Below are 17,073 nucleotides of genomic sequence, written 5' to 3'. Positions count from 1 at the left end.
CAGAAAACCTAAATCATTCCAACAGTAAGTTAAAACAAAAGCATTTTGGATGTTTTATAAGCATAGCAATGCAATTTTTACTCTGTCACATAGACTTCAATCTCTCTTTTGGCTGTGCAACTTGTTTAAGCACGATCAAATTTTGACTGCATATGCTCAGCAAGTCCCTATAAAACATTGTGGTGCTTTGTTCTTTGCACAATTTCCAATGTCATAAAGTTGTAGTGTGTAAGATTTGAGTTAGGTTGGTCTAGTGGCAGCTGTGGCAGTAAGATGTAGTGGTAGGTGCGCATTTGTGATTTCCAGATTTCCTTTAAAAAACAAACAGATCACAATGACTGAATGACGTTGGTAGATTGCAGCTCTCACCTGCGCGATGCATTCACACAAATGCTCCAGTCCACACAGATAGCAGTGTAGTGTCAGATGAGCTAATACATTCATAAAAATGCGAGCAGTGTCGGGTCATGCGCAGCCGTGGAGATGATAGCCTAATACGGTCAAACGTGCTAATGCAGCTATCAAGATTCCCCCCTGAGGCTATTGGGGAGGTGCAATGCTTTCCAGCACTGTGTGAGCACTATAGCTTTAGCAGCCAAAGACTGAACGTCCCTTGGACCCGAGTTGGGTGCCTTACATTGCTAACGTTATTAGCTGACACAACATGGCTTACGGTGAACAGCTAAAACCCACCTGAGCATCAGAAAGTACAGGAAAGAAAAACTAACTGTACACACGCATTTTAATTTAGGGTGGGAAAGTTGCCACAGACACTCAGATCCTATTACTTGACAAAGCAGCAAATACAGGTGCTTTCACCAATGGGTTACATCACCATTGTTTTAACTCACTTTTTCATAGATCTGAAGACTATTAACTGGATGAAAATCCGGAGACCTGTTTTCACAATAAGCTTTTAGTCTGGAAAACATCCAGTGCCGTAGCTGTAATTTGAATTTATAGTCTGACCAACACAAAAACACACTCCGTTTTTCATTGTAGTGGCATATCGACGCGGTCGATCATCAATTAGAGAGGAATATGAAGAGCGCTTTTCAGCAATGGACTCAAGAGAGGTAAGGGAATATGCTAATTTGCATGGTCAAAATGTTTTAGTGGGACTAATTACTGGGGAAAAACCTGGTTCTTTAACAATCTTTGGTATCATGATGCTGTTTTTTATGCTGCAGTCTTTTGATAAGCTTTTCATGACCATGGTATAAAATTGTTGACTGTTCATTCACTTTTTGTTTTTTATCTAAGTCACTCCTTGAGGGGACGTCAGTGTTGTAACTATTGTAGACGCTGTCTTTTTAGCTGTTTTTGTTATCTTCTTCTAGCTAATTTAGTTTAAAAACGGTTATGTGTGCTCCACAACTTTACAAACCGAGCTATTAATTGAGCTTTTAGATTGCACAGACCAGGCCCTAGGAGATATTTATTTGAGTAGGGCAGCAATAAATAATCAGGGTCTTACAGACAAATTACTTGTCACAAGGTCCCCATGGTTACGGAAAACTTGGGAAAATCATTTATTTTAAAAAATCTAAATTTTCAAGCCTGAAAAAGTAATGGAGTCAGTAAAATCCTTGAAACTTTTGGAAAAGTCATGTAATTTAGTTTTGTGTTTAATTAAATTGATTGTTACTGCAATCTTCCATGAATAACCTTTAACATAGTCTGGATAAATGGAAGTACATTTCCAGGACAAAGCACTTTGCCCCTTTGCTTCCTCTCTGTGTGTTGCCGATCTTAAAATCCCTTTGTTATGATAAACAACATCAACCTTCAAGCTTGCAAGCTACACGCTGAAATTTTTTTAACAATATTTGGATTGTACAATGAGGCAGGCCCAACTGGTTCTTTCAGAGGATGATTGTAAAGATTTACAAAGAATACGTTTATGGCATTTTGGGACCAATTGGTGGGATTGCTGTGGACAGGGTACACACGGTGACGCAGTGGTAAGAGCAAATAATGTTTACCTTTGTTTTATATAATAAAATAAATAATATTTTATGTGGCGTTTTCTTTTATAGGGTGCAAATGTTCCACCAAACATGTTCCTTCCTAAAACTATTTTGCAGAGGCATTGTCGCTGCTTTCAAAGCATAGCGCCGCCCACGACGATTGTGATTGGTTTAAAAAAAAAAAAAAACAACATGCAAACAACCCAGAGTGTTTTATTCTCCTGTCCTACAATGAATCAGTGTGGTAGCCAGACCTTATTCCACAGCGCTGTTGAAATAGGTCTGGCAATGCGAGATTACCTTTAACATAACATAATAACGGCAAATTTCTTTTCTGTAGCTGTTGACGTAAAGTAGCCATAAAATGCAATGATGCATGACATTTTGTTTACCATCAAGTACTTTTCTTCATTTTCTCCCCGCGTTCACGTCTCTCCCTCCATGTTTGCCAGCCAGCTGAAATTATGTCTGAATGATGTATCAGGCAAGTGTATATTTAATATTTCAGAGCTCTTTAATGATGAGACAATTTGTATCGGTCGTTAGAGAGCCTTGAAATATTGTGAAGTATGTAGGTATGCTACATACTTGTTGCCCCAGTGTTGTTCAGACTTCAGAATCCAGAATCCAGAAATGAGTTTATATTAAATGCATTATAAATGCAAATACAAAAAAATACAAATGCATTCATTAGATATGAAAATAACCAACTGTTTGAGATTGATAAAAGTTGTTGTTTATTTTTATACAACAATTAACATTTGGAGTAAATTATACAGTTCTGTTTGGGCTATAGGTTGTGAATGGTCATTCAAATTTTAGTATGGGTCATCAAAAGCTTTTGATATTTTCCCTATGAATAAGTGTGGGAACGCTGATCATAACATACTTTTGGACATTGCAATGTCATAAGAAGAGGTGTGATTTAAATGGGGATACTTCCAAACATTCCGTCTACAAATGTAATTTGTGTAAAAAGTAGCCATATTATTTAAAATGTAATATTGTGTTATTTCAGGTAAAGGTCCATCGAGTTGTCAATATTGTTGAGAAGAGGAACCCCATGCCCCGGCCACTTGGGGAATTTGACCGAGGTTTTAGTGATGACCAGTGGTATGGTGGTCCTCGAAATTACCCGGATCCAAGAGAATGTCCCGGTGAAGGCAGTTACCCACCCAGTGATCGCCAGTACTTTGATGGCAATTTTCGCAGAAATGCTTCACCCTCACGAAATGTAAGACACGCTTGGTATGCCTAATTTATAAACTAACATCTGTTTTGTGTTACAAGTTGGAAAACAATTGTAAAATGTTATAGGATCATAGTGAAGTGTCTGTTTAAGTGTTGTAGTTTTTTTTAAATCATTTTTAGCTGATTAAATAGAAACATTATGAAATGGTATACCAATGTGCATGACTCCAATTAATGTATGTCAGAAAGTTAACAACAGAATCGCATGTTGCCTTACTTTAATTGGGTTCTTGTAGGCTTTTCTTCCCCAACAACATCATCAATCATCAATTTGCAGAATTTTCCAACTAAAAATTCTCCGTGAAGTTTTCTTAACAACGTTATGTTGACATAACTACTCACCAAAATATAGTGTTTATCCTTGAGGTCTAAGAAATGTGTTGATTGCATTTCCATCGTCATTAAACACTTTGCACATTGTCTACATGTCTACAAGGAAACCTCTTTGCTGTTGCTGGCATTGCAGCATATTTTTTGTGTACTTCTGCCACTTGTTGATCAGTGGAATGATGTAAAACCACTGGCAGGCGTGCTAAAATGCATCCACATGGACATACAAGATAAACAAAAACAAGGATCCACTCATAGATAATACCTCCATAACCTTCTAGAGGTCAAAATCTCCACTGGGAACCTTAATGATTATTTTAATTGTAATTTTGTTTTCAGGAGGGCCCGCACTCCCAACAGTCTTACGGCAGAGATGATTTGAGGCATCAGTTAGGTTCAAGGTAATTAGTATTGATTCTTTTACTAATTGACTGTTTGTTGGTTACGTCATGATTATGTCAGATTGTCAATTGCTTCACTGAAGTAGTTGTGTAATGCATCATACTGCCCACAGGGTGGAGGCAGAGTGCTGTCTTTTAAAAGGTGAATATTATTAGCTTGATAAATATTAAATGACCAACACAGTGTGACTTTTTTATGTAACATCATTGAGAAAATATGTTTTTTGCGTGTAGAATCATCTTTTTTAATTATTTACTCTTACAATCCACCTTATAGTAAGTAATATAACATCTATTGTTACAAAGTGTTGCTTTGGCCAATGCCATGCTGGAAAAGCATAGCTTTGGAAATTATGATAAAGAAGCATAATTCAATTATCAGTGACCACACTGCTCTTGAGATAATCTTTAGAGCTTAACCCCACACAGAGCAGCTAAATCCAGCAGGTATAACTCCTACATTAACAGACTCTTCTCACCCCAGCCGCTTCAACATACCAACCGTTTACGGGCCCAGGCTCTCCTTTCCAGGCTAGAGAGGGGGACAAAGGGCACCAGTGTCTACTCACTCAGTCAAACAACCCCATCCCCACCTCTTACCCCACCCTGAGAGGAAAAACAGCTGGACCACTCCCTCTTCAGTCCAAAACCCACACGCTTCTCAGATATTCTGAGCAGTGTATGTCTTGTGTCTCTTTTGGTCCTTTCTGCATTCACTTTAAATTTAGATTAAATTTATATGAGATATATTCAAGTTCCAAATTACCCTAAAATCTGTCTAATTTTTCTTTCTACACAGAATAGGACTGAGGATTTGAACCGCCATCACTTTCATTGGAAGCACATTATGAATAGATGTTTTGATAGCCATTATGAACAGGAAGAAGGATTACAACAACCAAAATCAGTGACTTTAAATGTGACTATTGTTTTAAGACAGACTTGAAGAACTGCCACAAACCTAAACCATCCTTTAGTAGCACCCATGTAGTAATGGTCCATTGTGTCATCAGAACAGTACAATAGCAGTGTTTTCAGTTTAGAAAAAGTTTATGCTATAGCTTCTCTTGTCAAGAGGCAGGTGTTTGCACACAACAAGGCAGGAAGTCTGTCCGTAGGAGCCTTTCTTGCACAAGGTGCTATAGTTGTGATGTAGACAAGGGGAGCAAATATAAAACGACTCTCTCTAGCCAAGCACAAGACAAAAACTTCAGGCTCTGTAACGACGCCATGTTTTTGCTTTGTGTAGTTGTCAAAAGAAAAAGAAGGTTTTGTCTCTTGGGACCCACAGTTATTTCTAGGCTTCAGGAATTGATTGTCAGTATGAAGAGTATACCTCATACTGTATATTTTGGCTTTTCCAATAAGGTATGGCCTTTTCAATATGTGTAATTTTTGAGTGAAGGTCTATCTGATAAATGCTTAATTTACTCAAAAGAATTTTTTGGTTTTTCCAAAATGAACAAGACTTTTTTTTTCTTCATTTGTAGCCATCTGATGTTAGTTTTGTACTGCATGGATGGCAATTTAGTGTTTGGCAGAATGCAGGCTGGGTCTTGGCTACTTCAAACAGACCATGAGTCGTAAAAGTTTGAAACCTTGTTAGACCTGCTCTTTATTTGAGATGTGGCTTGAGTTCAGGCAGAGGCCATGACAACCAGGTGCCTTTGGGTCATTTATACCTCTGGTCCTAAAGGTTGTTGTTTGGACACAAGCTTTGAACCTGGAAAATCATAAAAACTGTAGGTGCACCGAACACTGACTCAGTTCATGTGCTAGGCCTATCACACGTTAGATACATGCATTTTACATTGCATGGTTGAATAACAAGTTTGGTGACAGTGCTTTGTGACTTCAGTTCCATATTTAGGCTTAACCATGGCTCTGCCTACAATTACAGACAGATAGGAGTAAAGGAAGACCAAAATTGGTCCAGCTGTCTGCCAACAGTTGCATGTGCCAAAGTGGATGATTACCTCAATTCCACAAATTGATCAGTGCCCCACTGAGACTAAATCTAAGTCTTTGTGGTTTTGTCTTATATTTATTCTGTTTCCATTACCCATCTTAAGGTGTTCGCTGATAAATAGTTTTTCTTCTTAAACCAGTATTGGTGAAAATTTATAATTTTGAATTCACATAACATACTCTTGATTTTTTTTTTATAATCATATTTTCCTTGGACCTTTTTTTTTTTTTTCTCTTCCATACAGATATTATCAGGTTGCGGAACAGCTTTGCCAGCGATTTGTCTGAATCTGTATTTCTTTTATGTTTTTTAGGAACAGTGGCAGAGGTAGTCCGTATTTCCGCAGCAGAGGTCGAGGGTCAGGTCCTCCTTTAAGGTCAGTGCCAAACAGAAAAGCAGAGTCACTGCCCCCGCATGGTTTCCTAGTATAAATGGATCAAACTGCCAAGACAGGAGCTTCCAATCGAAATTGTCACAATTATTAAAAGGCATATTATTACTATTATTGTATTAATTGACATTCAAATACACTATCTCACTCAATGTGCACATTTGTTTTAAAAACATATTTATGAACAACCTTGCACTGCGAAAGGTCTTTTTTTCTTTTAAATATCTCATTCATTAGGAAAGTCTAAAAAGTCATGAATTTCAATAATTACATTTTAAGAAAGTAATATAAATTGCCACAGCCAGTATTATATCCCTTTTACAGGACGCAGGACAATTTTAAAAATTATATTCCTTCCTCTAGCTGTCACATCCACACACAAATGGATACATACATGTACAGACATTGTCATCTAAAGCACTCAGGACTCCTACGTTTGTTGATTGTTGCTTATTTCCGTAGAGAAGACCACGGTGACTACTGGAGCTCTCCATCTGTAGGAAAGCGGGATCGCTCTCCGGGAAGAAGGGACGCCCAGCCACTTGTACCTTCCCGCTCTGGGTCAAACACCAGCAACAGGAGCTTCTCCCCCGACAGGGAGAAAGTCTTCAGCTACCAGCAGACGCACCAACGGCGTAAGTATTAAGCAGTCCATGGGTCTCGTACAGCTAAAGTTTACAGATTTGAAAAAGCTTCAGTTACAATCTAACTTTCAAAAGGAATGAAAGGAAGCGCTACTTGACAAATAGGAAGTGTTGTAGCAATGCTTTATTAATCATGTGTGGCACTGACCCTATTTTATGGAATACATGTATTTGTTGAGTCTATTAGCTTTTTTACAAATCATGTTTGTGTCATACATGTATCCACACTTCTTATGACGATCAATAATGAAACCGTGGCATAATAACAGAGGCAGAGAAAACACTCTCCACCTCTGTCTTACATCTTTGTTTTTAAACTTTTTGCAAGAAACTAGGAGTGACAGATTTGGCTCTCTGACCTGCTGCCCGAGTGGAATGTATGACATCCAATAACACTGCACCACTCTGAACTACCTGGCACTCTGTGATAGGCCACAGCCTGCAAAAACCTGAAGGAGCACATATAATGGGAGTGCAACAGTGGAGTTGTGAATTTACCCATATCTAGTACAATGTTTGTCCCTGCAGCTGTTATACCCTCTGTAATGACAACAAAAGAGGCCATTTTCCTATTTCACAGGGGTATACGTATAATTATAATGTCCAAAGGTATTAAGCCCTTCCAGGTGAAGCATCTGTTTTCAGAGGTGGTGTGCAATGCGAAGGGTCAGGGTGTGCTGAAACACGTTAAGATGTTAATTGCACTAACACCACACACACTTTCAAGGCAGGGAAAAAGGATAGCCTTGGTTTACTGGGGTGGTTTGGCTTTGGATTCAGAACCTGACCCTTTCTTCTGGGAGAAAGCAGTTCATGCACTAGCTTAACGATGCCTTCAAAATCAAGTCAAGTCAGCTTTATTGTCAATTTCTTCACATATACTAGACATGCAGAGGAATCAAAAGTTTTTTTCTCACTATCCCCCATGACAAAAAACAGATAAGACAGACATTCTTACCACAAAGTAAAAACAAAAGTGCTCAACAGACAGGGACATTTTTAACACCAAGACCGTAAAAGGTAACAATATTTACAAGACAACAAGACAAAAAACACAAGATGTTATGATGTGTTGTGTTGTGATTGAGCAGAAAATGCAACAGTTCATCAGAAGCAACTCCAGAAGGTTTTTTGGAGGGGGGGGTGTGCAGAGTGAGCGGGTAGAGAGAGGAGTAAGTTAAATTTCCTGACAGCCTGGTGGACAAAGCTGTTCACTAGTCTGGTGGAGCGGGCACTGAGGCTTCTACATCTCCTCCCATGGGGCAGGAGGCTGAAATGATTGTGTGCAGGATGGCTGTCGTCGCTCACAATCATCACTTTAGGTCTGTCATTTTACACGCTTTCTTTTGTGACTTCTACAGGCTTTAGAACTTTTAATTTATTTATTTCAAGTCAAATCTTAGCAATGTTGAGCTCATAAAAAATCATTGATTCACATTTTACAAAAATGTAGTTTAAAGTGATCTGACACAAGCAATATTATTAGTCTTAGACAAAGCAGTGTGGACATTAATTTCTTCAGGGCGATGATGACGTGCCACTTTGAAGATGCAATAAAACTGAGAAAACAGTTGTACCTCCCAGCTCCACTGCCATCTGGGATAACAATTAGACCAGCACAGCAAAGTACACACAAATGAAGTTTTAGTGATTGGGTATGTATGCTTAGCTTTGTCATGCACACAGAAGCTGTGCGCAGTGTTTTTACAAAATCTTGGTCAATGATGACTATGAGTCCACCACCTGCTAGGCTTGGTGTAATGTTCTGGTGAACTGTCAGTTGAAGGCCTTTGTGTCCTTAAGGACTGAACTCCATTCACAAAATTAAAGTCTGTTACAATGTGGAATGTCACCTAGAGAGTTTTTCAAACTAGATACAGTCGCGCCTCTGGAATCAAACACGTGGATGTGTGCTGGACTCACCCCTTTTCTTAAAACATTTAGCATCTATAACCACATCCCCCCACATATTTCCAATATCATAATTAGGCTGGCTACGTCCAACAGTTATTGTCTAAATGTGTCCACTGTTATCCCCATTTGAACAATTTGAACCTCAAGCCCCCTCTGTACTATGATATGGTTCTGTAAATTAATCGATTGTCCAATTTAAATCGATCTTTGTTTGAGTGATCGGATATCCATTTATAAAATCTAGAAATAGATATTTTAATACATGCCTTTTCACCATGGATATATAAGTAAAAAGTACGGGTTACTTCTTGCTTGCACAATTTACAGCATTCGTTCTCTGGGATTCTGTTTTATATCCAAGGAAAATTGGTATTGTAACTGAAATTTCCTAAACCTAATTGATCTTTGTGGGTCCCCGAGAGAGCACCACCTGGGTTCTGCATAGTCCCCACTGAGACTGCCAATGAAGTCCCCATGTTATAGACCCTCTCAATGAATGTGATTTTTCACAGCTCAGAGATGGCAGAGAGTTTCATAACATTATGGAAAAAAATCACATTTTCTGGGAATGGGGGGTGTTATTTTGTGTCTCTGTTGCTTCCACACACATACAACCTTGGAAAAAAACTATCCATGCTGTTTTGAGTGAGATATGGGTTTCTGGATGTCCTCTGCCTTTGTGGAGATAGCTTCAGTAAAAACAAAAAACTTGGTCATATTTGTTTTTTTCCCCCAGACTGATTGGAGCCAGTAAAGGACAATATTTCAATTTAGGCACAGCTGAACTCCTCAGCCACTATTTTGGGGGACGATCCAACCAGGGAGTATTAAAAAAAACAGTGATATATAAATACTTTTTAGCGGCCTCATAAGGCCTTGGCTTCACGATTGTGCACAATGACAAGAGTAATTGTTTGATGTCTTACAGTAGAAAGGATGCTCCCCCAGGGTTTATTTTAATACAGAGCAAAATAAGATAACTGCTGTGGTCTGATGACTGATGACTGCTGTGGTCGCTCACATGAATTCTTTAAATCAACCTCTTTTCATGGTGGTTTCCCCTTAGCCAGACCTTTTTATTTACAATAGTTGTCTGAGGAGAATCATCTGCATGTTTTCTTCCTGTTCTTTCCATTAATGATACTTTCTCCATAGATAAGACCAGTTTGCTGACGAGCCACACTCCTAGCAGCTCTGTGGAGGAGGCTCCTCACAGCTCTGGATCTTCAAAGGTAACGCAGCATTTGATGGTAATCGCAACCTGCTCTTACAGGAAACATGTTGCAGTGGGTAAAGAAAAGAATGAAATGGAATATATTAGCATCTACTGAATTTGGACCGTTGCACCTCATGCTTGAAGCAATCTCAATTATGATAGCTGTGTAGAGGTGTGTGTATATATACTACAATTACCTACAATTATCATTTTTACCTTTTTAATTAGCATAGCAACACCTTTTGGTAGAACATATTTACTCCTCAGCAAGACAAATGGAGTTTCATATTACATAATTGTTTTTATTGTAATTAACATAACTCCTGTCTAAAACACTTTTCGAAAGCCAATTCGCAGGTCTTAGAGTGTCTTTAAATCTGTCAACTTTATTGCACTGACAGTGTAACTTTTACATATAACTGTGCAGTATATAGTTACCGTATATATAGAATGTGTAGATTTTGGGCCTAAAATAGGCAAGAACACCAGTATGGTACTGTAAAGACTACAATTACATAAAAAAGAATGTTCCTTGATTCTTAGACATTTAGCTCAGGTTTCCGGAAACTTTATGTACAACTGATTGATCTATTTGTGTCAGTGGGCCTTTAATTTGATCTTTGCTGTAAGGATCCTTTAATCCGAGAGATGTGCTGTATATGTTACCTCTCTTCTGTTTATTGTTGACATACGGTATGCATAATGTGACATGTACCAAAACAAGAACTTAACACCCGTATGAGAGCAGGGTTGTCTCTATTATTTGAAACACTTTGAAATCAGAACCAGCTTCTAAACCTGGTGACCTCAGTTCTAACCCTTAACCTTTGGCCCGCCAGGAAAGAAGTCCTGCATTTGCTGCGGAGACGGAGGAGGTGGTTGCTGCCAGCATGGAGCCAAAGCTGACACCAGAGGAAGACCTCAAGGCTCGCCGGTTGGAGGCCATTAAGGCTAAGGCTCTTGAAATTGAGAAGGTAGTAAGATTCTGAATGGGTTAGCTTTACTTTGTGGTACTGTGTGGTGGCTTTATCCTGATCTTAAGATGCATCACGTATCCAGAAAACCCTTTTACACTGGCTTTATGATTTGGCTGAGAGTCAAGGGGTTGTTGTAAAAGGTGTACATGTATAATTGTGCCCTGGCATGCTGCAGTTAATAATCAACAAACTGAGAACTATTTTTTTAGTGGAGAGAAGGCGGATAAGTCAGCAGAAAAGTCCTTAGCACCTCAGGTTGTGATGCCTTTTGTGGCCTGCTATTTGGAGTTGCACTTTTTTCCCTCCCCTTCATCGCTCTGCACTACAGTACCACTTATCTGTTCCCGTTAAAGCAGGGCAGGAATTGCCCTGCAGGATGCAGGCGGCCCACCCACAGTGTGGTACGTCTCTTGGCATTAGCACACATATGCTTACCCTGGCATTTCCAACTGCTTCTACAGACGTGGTGAAAGGCAGAAAACTCTACCGTGTCTTTACTGTAACATCTGCCCCAAGCTCAGTTAAACATACACCGATCCATCACCGCTGTGTATTGCCAAATTTAGCAGATCAGGTAGTTGGTAGAGCCGGATCTCGTAACTCCCGATTTGAAGGAAGATAAGATAAGATTTACAAATCCCGCACTGGGGAAATTTCTGTGCTACAGCAGCTCAAAATAATAAAAAAAAAAGTACATACGGAACGGCTCCACAGCAGTTACTGTTAAACAAGTGTGTCACATACACCAAAATGAAGTACTCAATTTCTCAATTTCTTGTCTTTCCTGAATGTGCTATTTTTCTGATGAGCAAGGTCTTAATACTGGGTATATATCCCTGTTAGCATGGACATTATGACATTAGAAAATCAAACAAATCCGTTTGACATTGTAAACATCCCTGCTTGTGACATTGATTGTCATGGCATTTAAAAAAATAAATCATTACAGGTGCAATGACCAGTATGCAGGTTTTTTTTGTAAATCTTGTGAAGCAACAAGATGAACAATGGAGCAATTTATCATATTTTTGGGACTGATGACAGAACAAATTTGAGCATGTAAAATAACAACAAATATAAAATACATAATCAAAACTTAGCTACCTTAGCTGCCTGGGAGTCATTTTAAGAGAAGTTCATTCATTCATCATCCCAATCAGCGCAAATGAAACGTATCCATTTCAACTATTAGCCCCTCCGTTGAGAGGTCCGGTTTGAACACTTGAGTGATTAAAATGGCTCTTTTAATATCCCCTAATGTGTACCAGCTCTCAAGTCATTACCCCACTTCCCTTATTATGCAGGACCCCTGCCTGCATCAATGCTCATTTAAACAGAGCCTCACTAAATGTCCATGTGAGTGCCTTATGTATAATCACACTCAAACCCCCAACCCCCCACCCGGTACCCCAGCACACTCATGTCATGTTCACAATTTTGACCTCCACAAACATCCGATTTGGGCAGAAGCCCACTTTTTAAGGCTTCTCCTTAGGGCCCCTAGTGTTGCTGTTTCTCTTGGGGCTCCAGCCCATCCTGTGTGGCCCCTTAGTATCAGACTTAAAGATCAGCTCATGGCTCCCACTCTGGGGGGGGCCTCTCTGCAACTTTTTCACACAACATGTGGAGCATTCTCAGGTCAAAAGCACCCTTCCGGTTTGTTTAAGTAACATGGTGGCAGTTTTTACAAAATTGCAGGCTGATTAAAGTCACTCCGCGATTGTTCAGTGCTGTAATTCACATGGAGTAATGCTCTTCATCTCACACACATCTATATGCGAAGTCATGCGCATATAAATGTACACACATGATAAACCACAGTCTCCAGTACCAATAAGGGAAATTTCATAATTTCATAGTTCATAGTTCATCTTAAGGCCACTTTTTCCAGCCCTTTCCTCAAGGCTTTCAAGTGTGCAAAACTGTGTACAGGATATAATGAAGTGAAAATGTAATCACTGTCAACAAAGGTTGTAGCTTGGGGAAAGCTTAGGAAGGTTTTGTTTTGAAAGATGGCAAACATAATCAGCCCTAAGTGATTAGAGGGGCACTGGTTTGTGGGACATACACCACATGTTAGTGTCTCATTTAGTCCATGTTTCCTCTCAGATCTTCAAACCTGGAACCAATCTTTGCCTCTCCTGAATAATGATCACTTAGTGAAGATGTTTAACAAAGGAGAAATCTGCACTCAAGAGGCAGTGGTGTGGAAATCCACCTATGTGATGTTAAATAAAGATCATATGAAAAGGTTAATAAAAGCCTGGAAAGAGACTCATACAGCATGTAGACAGATGGAAACCTGTGTTGTTAATCGAAGGAAACCTGTGTTGTTGAATAAAGTTGACCCTAAGCTTAGCTGGCCACACGTGTCGTGAGTCTCTCACTTCCATGCGGTCGGGGCTAAAGACTATCATTACGTGGGGCCGCAAATTCGCTTGACATGATGTGCAGACATTAAATCATCAGCATGAGTCCAAACATCTCCCACAGTCTGGGATATTTCTGTCCGAGTTTACTCGACGTGCCTTCCTCTGTTTGTGTACAATGCATGTTGTAATACAGTGATAGTAACTTGTATTGCTATAATATCCATAGTCATAATAGTTATTTCACGCTGCCATAACATTTGATTTTCCCTTTAACAAGAGCAAACATGGTTTGCATTGTATGTACTGTACCGCAGAATGTGGTTTAGGGATGCGGGAATGAACAGATAGGTGTGTATCAGTTATCTGAACGTGCTGTAGCTAGTTCAGCAGGGGAATTATCAAGGGAGAGAGAGAAATGACATTTTAAAAAAGCCATGAAGGAGAATTGAAGTGAGCTAATCATTGTAATTAGCAGGTAGAGCAGAAAATGTAGACCCTTCATTTTCTACCACCAAAGGGGGTGTGTATGTCTGTGTGTGTCTGTGTATGTCTGTGTGTGTGTCTGTGTGTGTTTGTCTGTGTCTGTGTGTGTGTGTCATTTTATAATTTCACATAATCTTATTTAGCCTACTTTAGTCCTAGTCTGGATCACACAATTCACAATGAATTGTACACCTGGGACGTTTGTCTCCCTGGTAACATGTATGCTCTTTTAGACCTTTTCTTTAGGGCCTTTCTTTTGCTTGAAAACATATGTGCGTTTCCCATGTGGCACATTGTTTCCATCCTTATTATTCCAAAACTGAATGTCATATTATTTTGTTTCTTTGACCTTTTTTGTGTGTTTAAAGTACCACCTAGCCAAGCTCCCTGCCCGGTTTTGATGGAAAACATCATCTTGATACTGACTGACATATTTCTTTAAATAATTTTATACTCACAGTCATAAGTTGGGTTTTCTGTCTTTTCTCTCTCGGTTGTGACAGTCATATACTTCAGTAAATTAAAGATTAAAGACACATTTCTTGCTTAAAACCTTTATGAAATTCTCATCAAGTACAGTTAAGTCATGGGACAGTAATATAATTTATAAAAGTTCTCGTGATCGCTATAAAAATTGATGGATACATGATCATGAGTTAGCGTAAATACACATTATGTAATGTGTATCTAGGCAAAGACACAGCAGTTGTGGTTCTAAATTTCCCCATAACTGACAGAACCCTGGAAAATAGCCGTTAAACCGGTTAACCTCACATTCTGCTCAAGACTGGACTCTGATTTAAGTTGACAGGCAGCATTTTTCTTTTCAAATTTAACAAAGCTGATGGCTTGTGTTTTATTGCATTTAACAGACAGTTAATGTTTCCTGAGATACTGTCATCTGATTTTGTTCTGCAAAATCCTACGTTCCTGAAATGATTCTGCAGTCTGAACATGACACAGATATACAGTTCCTACAGGAAGCTGCAACCATTCAAGTCATTACTTCAAAGAAGTAGATCATATCTCTAGACACTTCAGTAGAAGTGATAACCTACAGCTGATTAAAGAATACAAAGCATGGTCTCTAAAAATAGATACAGTGGTGGTTTTATGTTTTGGGAGTTAAATATGTCCTCTTTGACCACAAATATTAGCCTGTTTTTGTAAGTGGACGTGTATATTATATTTACTGGTAATTTTATTGAATGTCTTACTTGTAAAGGCCAAGAGAGTGGCTGTTTGAGGATATGAGAAGCTTTCTGTCTGCGCCAGTGACTCTAAGTTGAGGGGAGAGGTGAGCTTGGCTGCATTAATTCATCCTTGGAGGACGCCGATGTCCCAGACTGCTCTTTGGCAAGCTGGTGTAGCCCTAAACATCTAGGGTGGCTTCAGTGCAGGGCCTCACATTTAGCCTTCTTTCTCCAGGTGATAAAGATGTTGTGAGCTTGCACCTGGGACTCTAATAAAGGATTTAACAGCCATTTTGGGTCGGCAGTAAAATCTGAGAGGGATGTGAGAGCTTGTTACAATGTGGTGTGAAAGAATGCTACGGCACCAGTAACATACTCTGACACCTCATGTCCCTTTTGTTATGGGTGGACATGCACTTAAATAGGCTCACATGCACAAATTCACACAGCTGTTTTGGAAAACACCAATTTACCAGAACTGGGTTTATTAAGTTCACAGCTTGGCCTTGATAAAAATCTGGTCTGTAGTAACTCTCGGATAGAGATGCTTACTTATTTGTGCGGTCAGTTGAAATTTCCTTTTGTATAATATTAAATCTATATGCAATAAGTATTCTATGTGCTTAAAATACCAACATAATGAGGTGCCCTGTGTTGTACCTAGGCCAAAGTCTCAGAATACCAGAGCCACTTTTTAATTTGGTGTTCAGCCTTTGAAGTAAAAGCACAGTAATAGTCAAAGGCACTATCGTGGTTACAGCCTAAAACTTAAGCCAACCACACCACAAAAATGAACACTGGACGGATTTGCTCTTAGGTTGAGTTTTTTATTTTTATTTTTTAATTAGCTTCAAGTAAATTCCATATATGAATGCCCTTTTCATTTATTGATCTGGAAACATTCAGAGTGCCTCAAGAACAGCTCAATTCATAACGGTCGGACAAAAAAAGGTGGACTAAAACTGGACACTATATACTTCATTGTATCATCAATATTGACATTCTTGACGGGATTGTTTTATGTTCAGCATTACAGGCAGGACTGTGAGACCTTCCGCACAGTGGTGAAGATGTTGGTGACCAAGGAACCCAGTTTGGACAATCTTCTCCAGGCTCCACTGGATGAGAACCTGCTGGAGATCAAACAGCGCTGCCTAGATTCCCTCAGGCATTTTGTGAAGGAGCTGGATGAGGTATTAGAGCAGCCGGACTCCTCGGCATAAGCCACAGGTCATAAAACAATAAAATTAGTGTTTGAATTATGTTCTTTAATCAAATAATTGTAACTGATTAATTTTAATTTTCATATGTATAATTAAGTAAAGACAGGATATCTGGCGGTGGCACTTTTCCACTTGCTGAAATATAATAGGATTTAAGACTCAATGCTCTATTAAATGATTGTTCAAATGGATACAGTGACATACCTATATTATTATTAGTAAAACCAAAGGGCACAAGACACAGTGTCTAACCTCCAACAGTGTTTTTACCATGACCAATGTCAAATTATTACATTCAGTCAATTACTGATGACATTTTAAATGGATATAAATGAAATTTTAGCTTGGTCTTATTGTTGAATAATTCTGTAAGAACACTAGTAGAGAAAATGACATAATAAATAATGAAACTTTCCCACACAACCTTTTACTCTCTCTTTAGTGATATTAATTATGTATAATTTATTGCGATTCCAGCATCTGTATTTCTTGCCGATAAGGCTGCGAGAGTAACTACTGCTAACTGTAACAAGTATTCTCGTACCAGTATCGAAGGGTCCAATATTATACGCTGTTTTACACTGTAACCCTTTTTAAATAAAGTAGGTCATGACTTGTTTGTCTTCTTTTAAATTGTAATCAGCTTATTATAATTTCAATTTTTGGTTAAACTTTTGTAAATAAAAGCTTGGATGAAATAGTGTCTTCTCTTGCTTCTTATATCTATTATGTACTTCTG

At 38.9% G+C, this 17,073-nt stretch overlaps 1 protein-coding gene across 1 annotated transcript; it reads left to right on the top strand.

Annotated features, from left to right (window-relative positions):
- The first annotated feature begins 6 nt into the window (after positions 1-6).
- On the top strand, positions 7-17,031 carry LOC116694103 (periphilin-1). Its single transcript, XM_032523585.1, has 9 exons — positions 7-24; positions 1,003-1,076; positions 2,989-3,204; positions 3,891-3,952; positions 6,235-6,297; positions 6,775-6,947; positions 10,026-10,102; positions 10,926-11,060; positions 16,140-17,031. Coding segments are annotated over exons 1-9 (996 nt in total). The 5' UTR covers positions 7-23; the 3' UTR covers positions 16,335-17,031.
- Positions 17,032-17,073: the final 42 nt, after the last annotated feature.

This window comes from Etheostoma spectabile, chromosome 8, assembly GCF_008692095.1.
Source record: "Etheostoma spectabile isolate EspeVRDwgs_2016 chromosome 8, UIUC_Espe_1.0, whole genome shotgun sequence".
NCBI classification, from domain to species: Eukaryota; Metazoa; Chordata; class Actinopteri; order Perciformes; family Percidae; genus Etheostoma; species Etheostoma spectabile.
The sequence above is the reverse complement of the archived record's forward strand: the minus strand, read 5'-3'. Positions and strand labels throughout refer to the sequence as shown.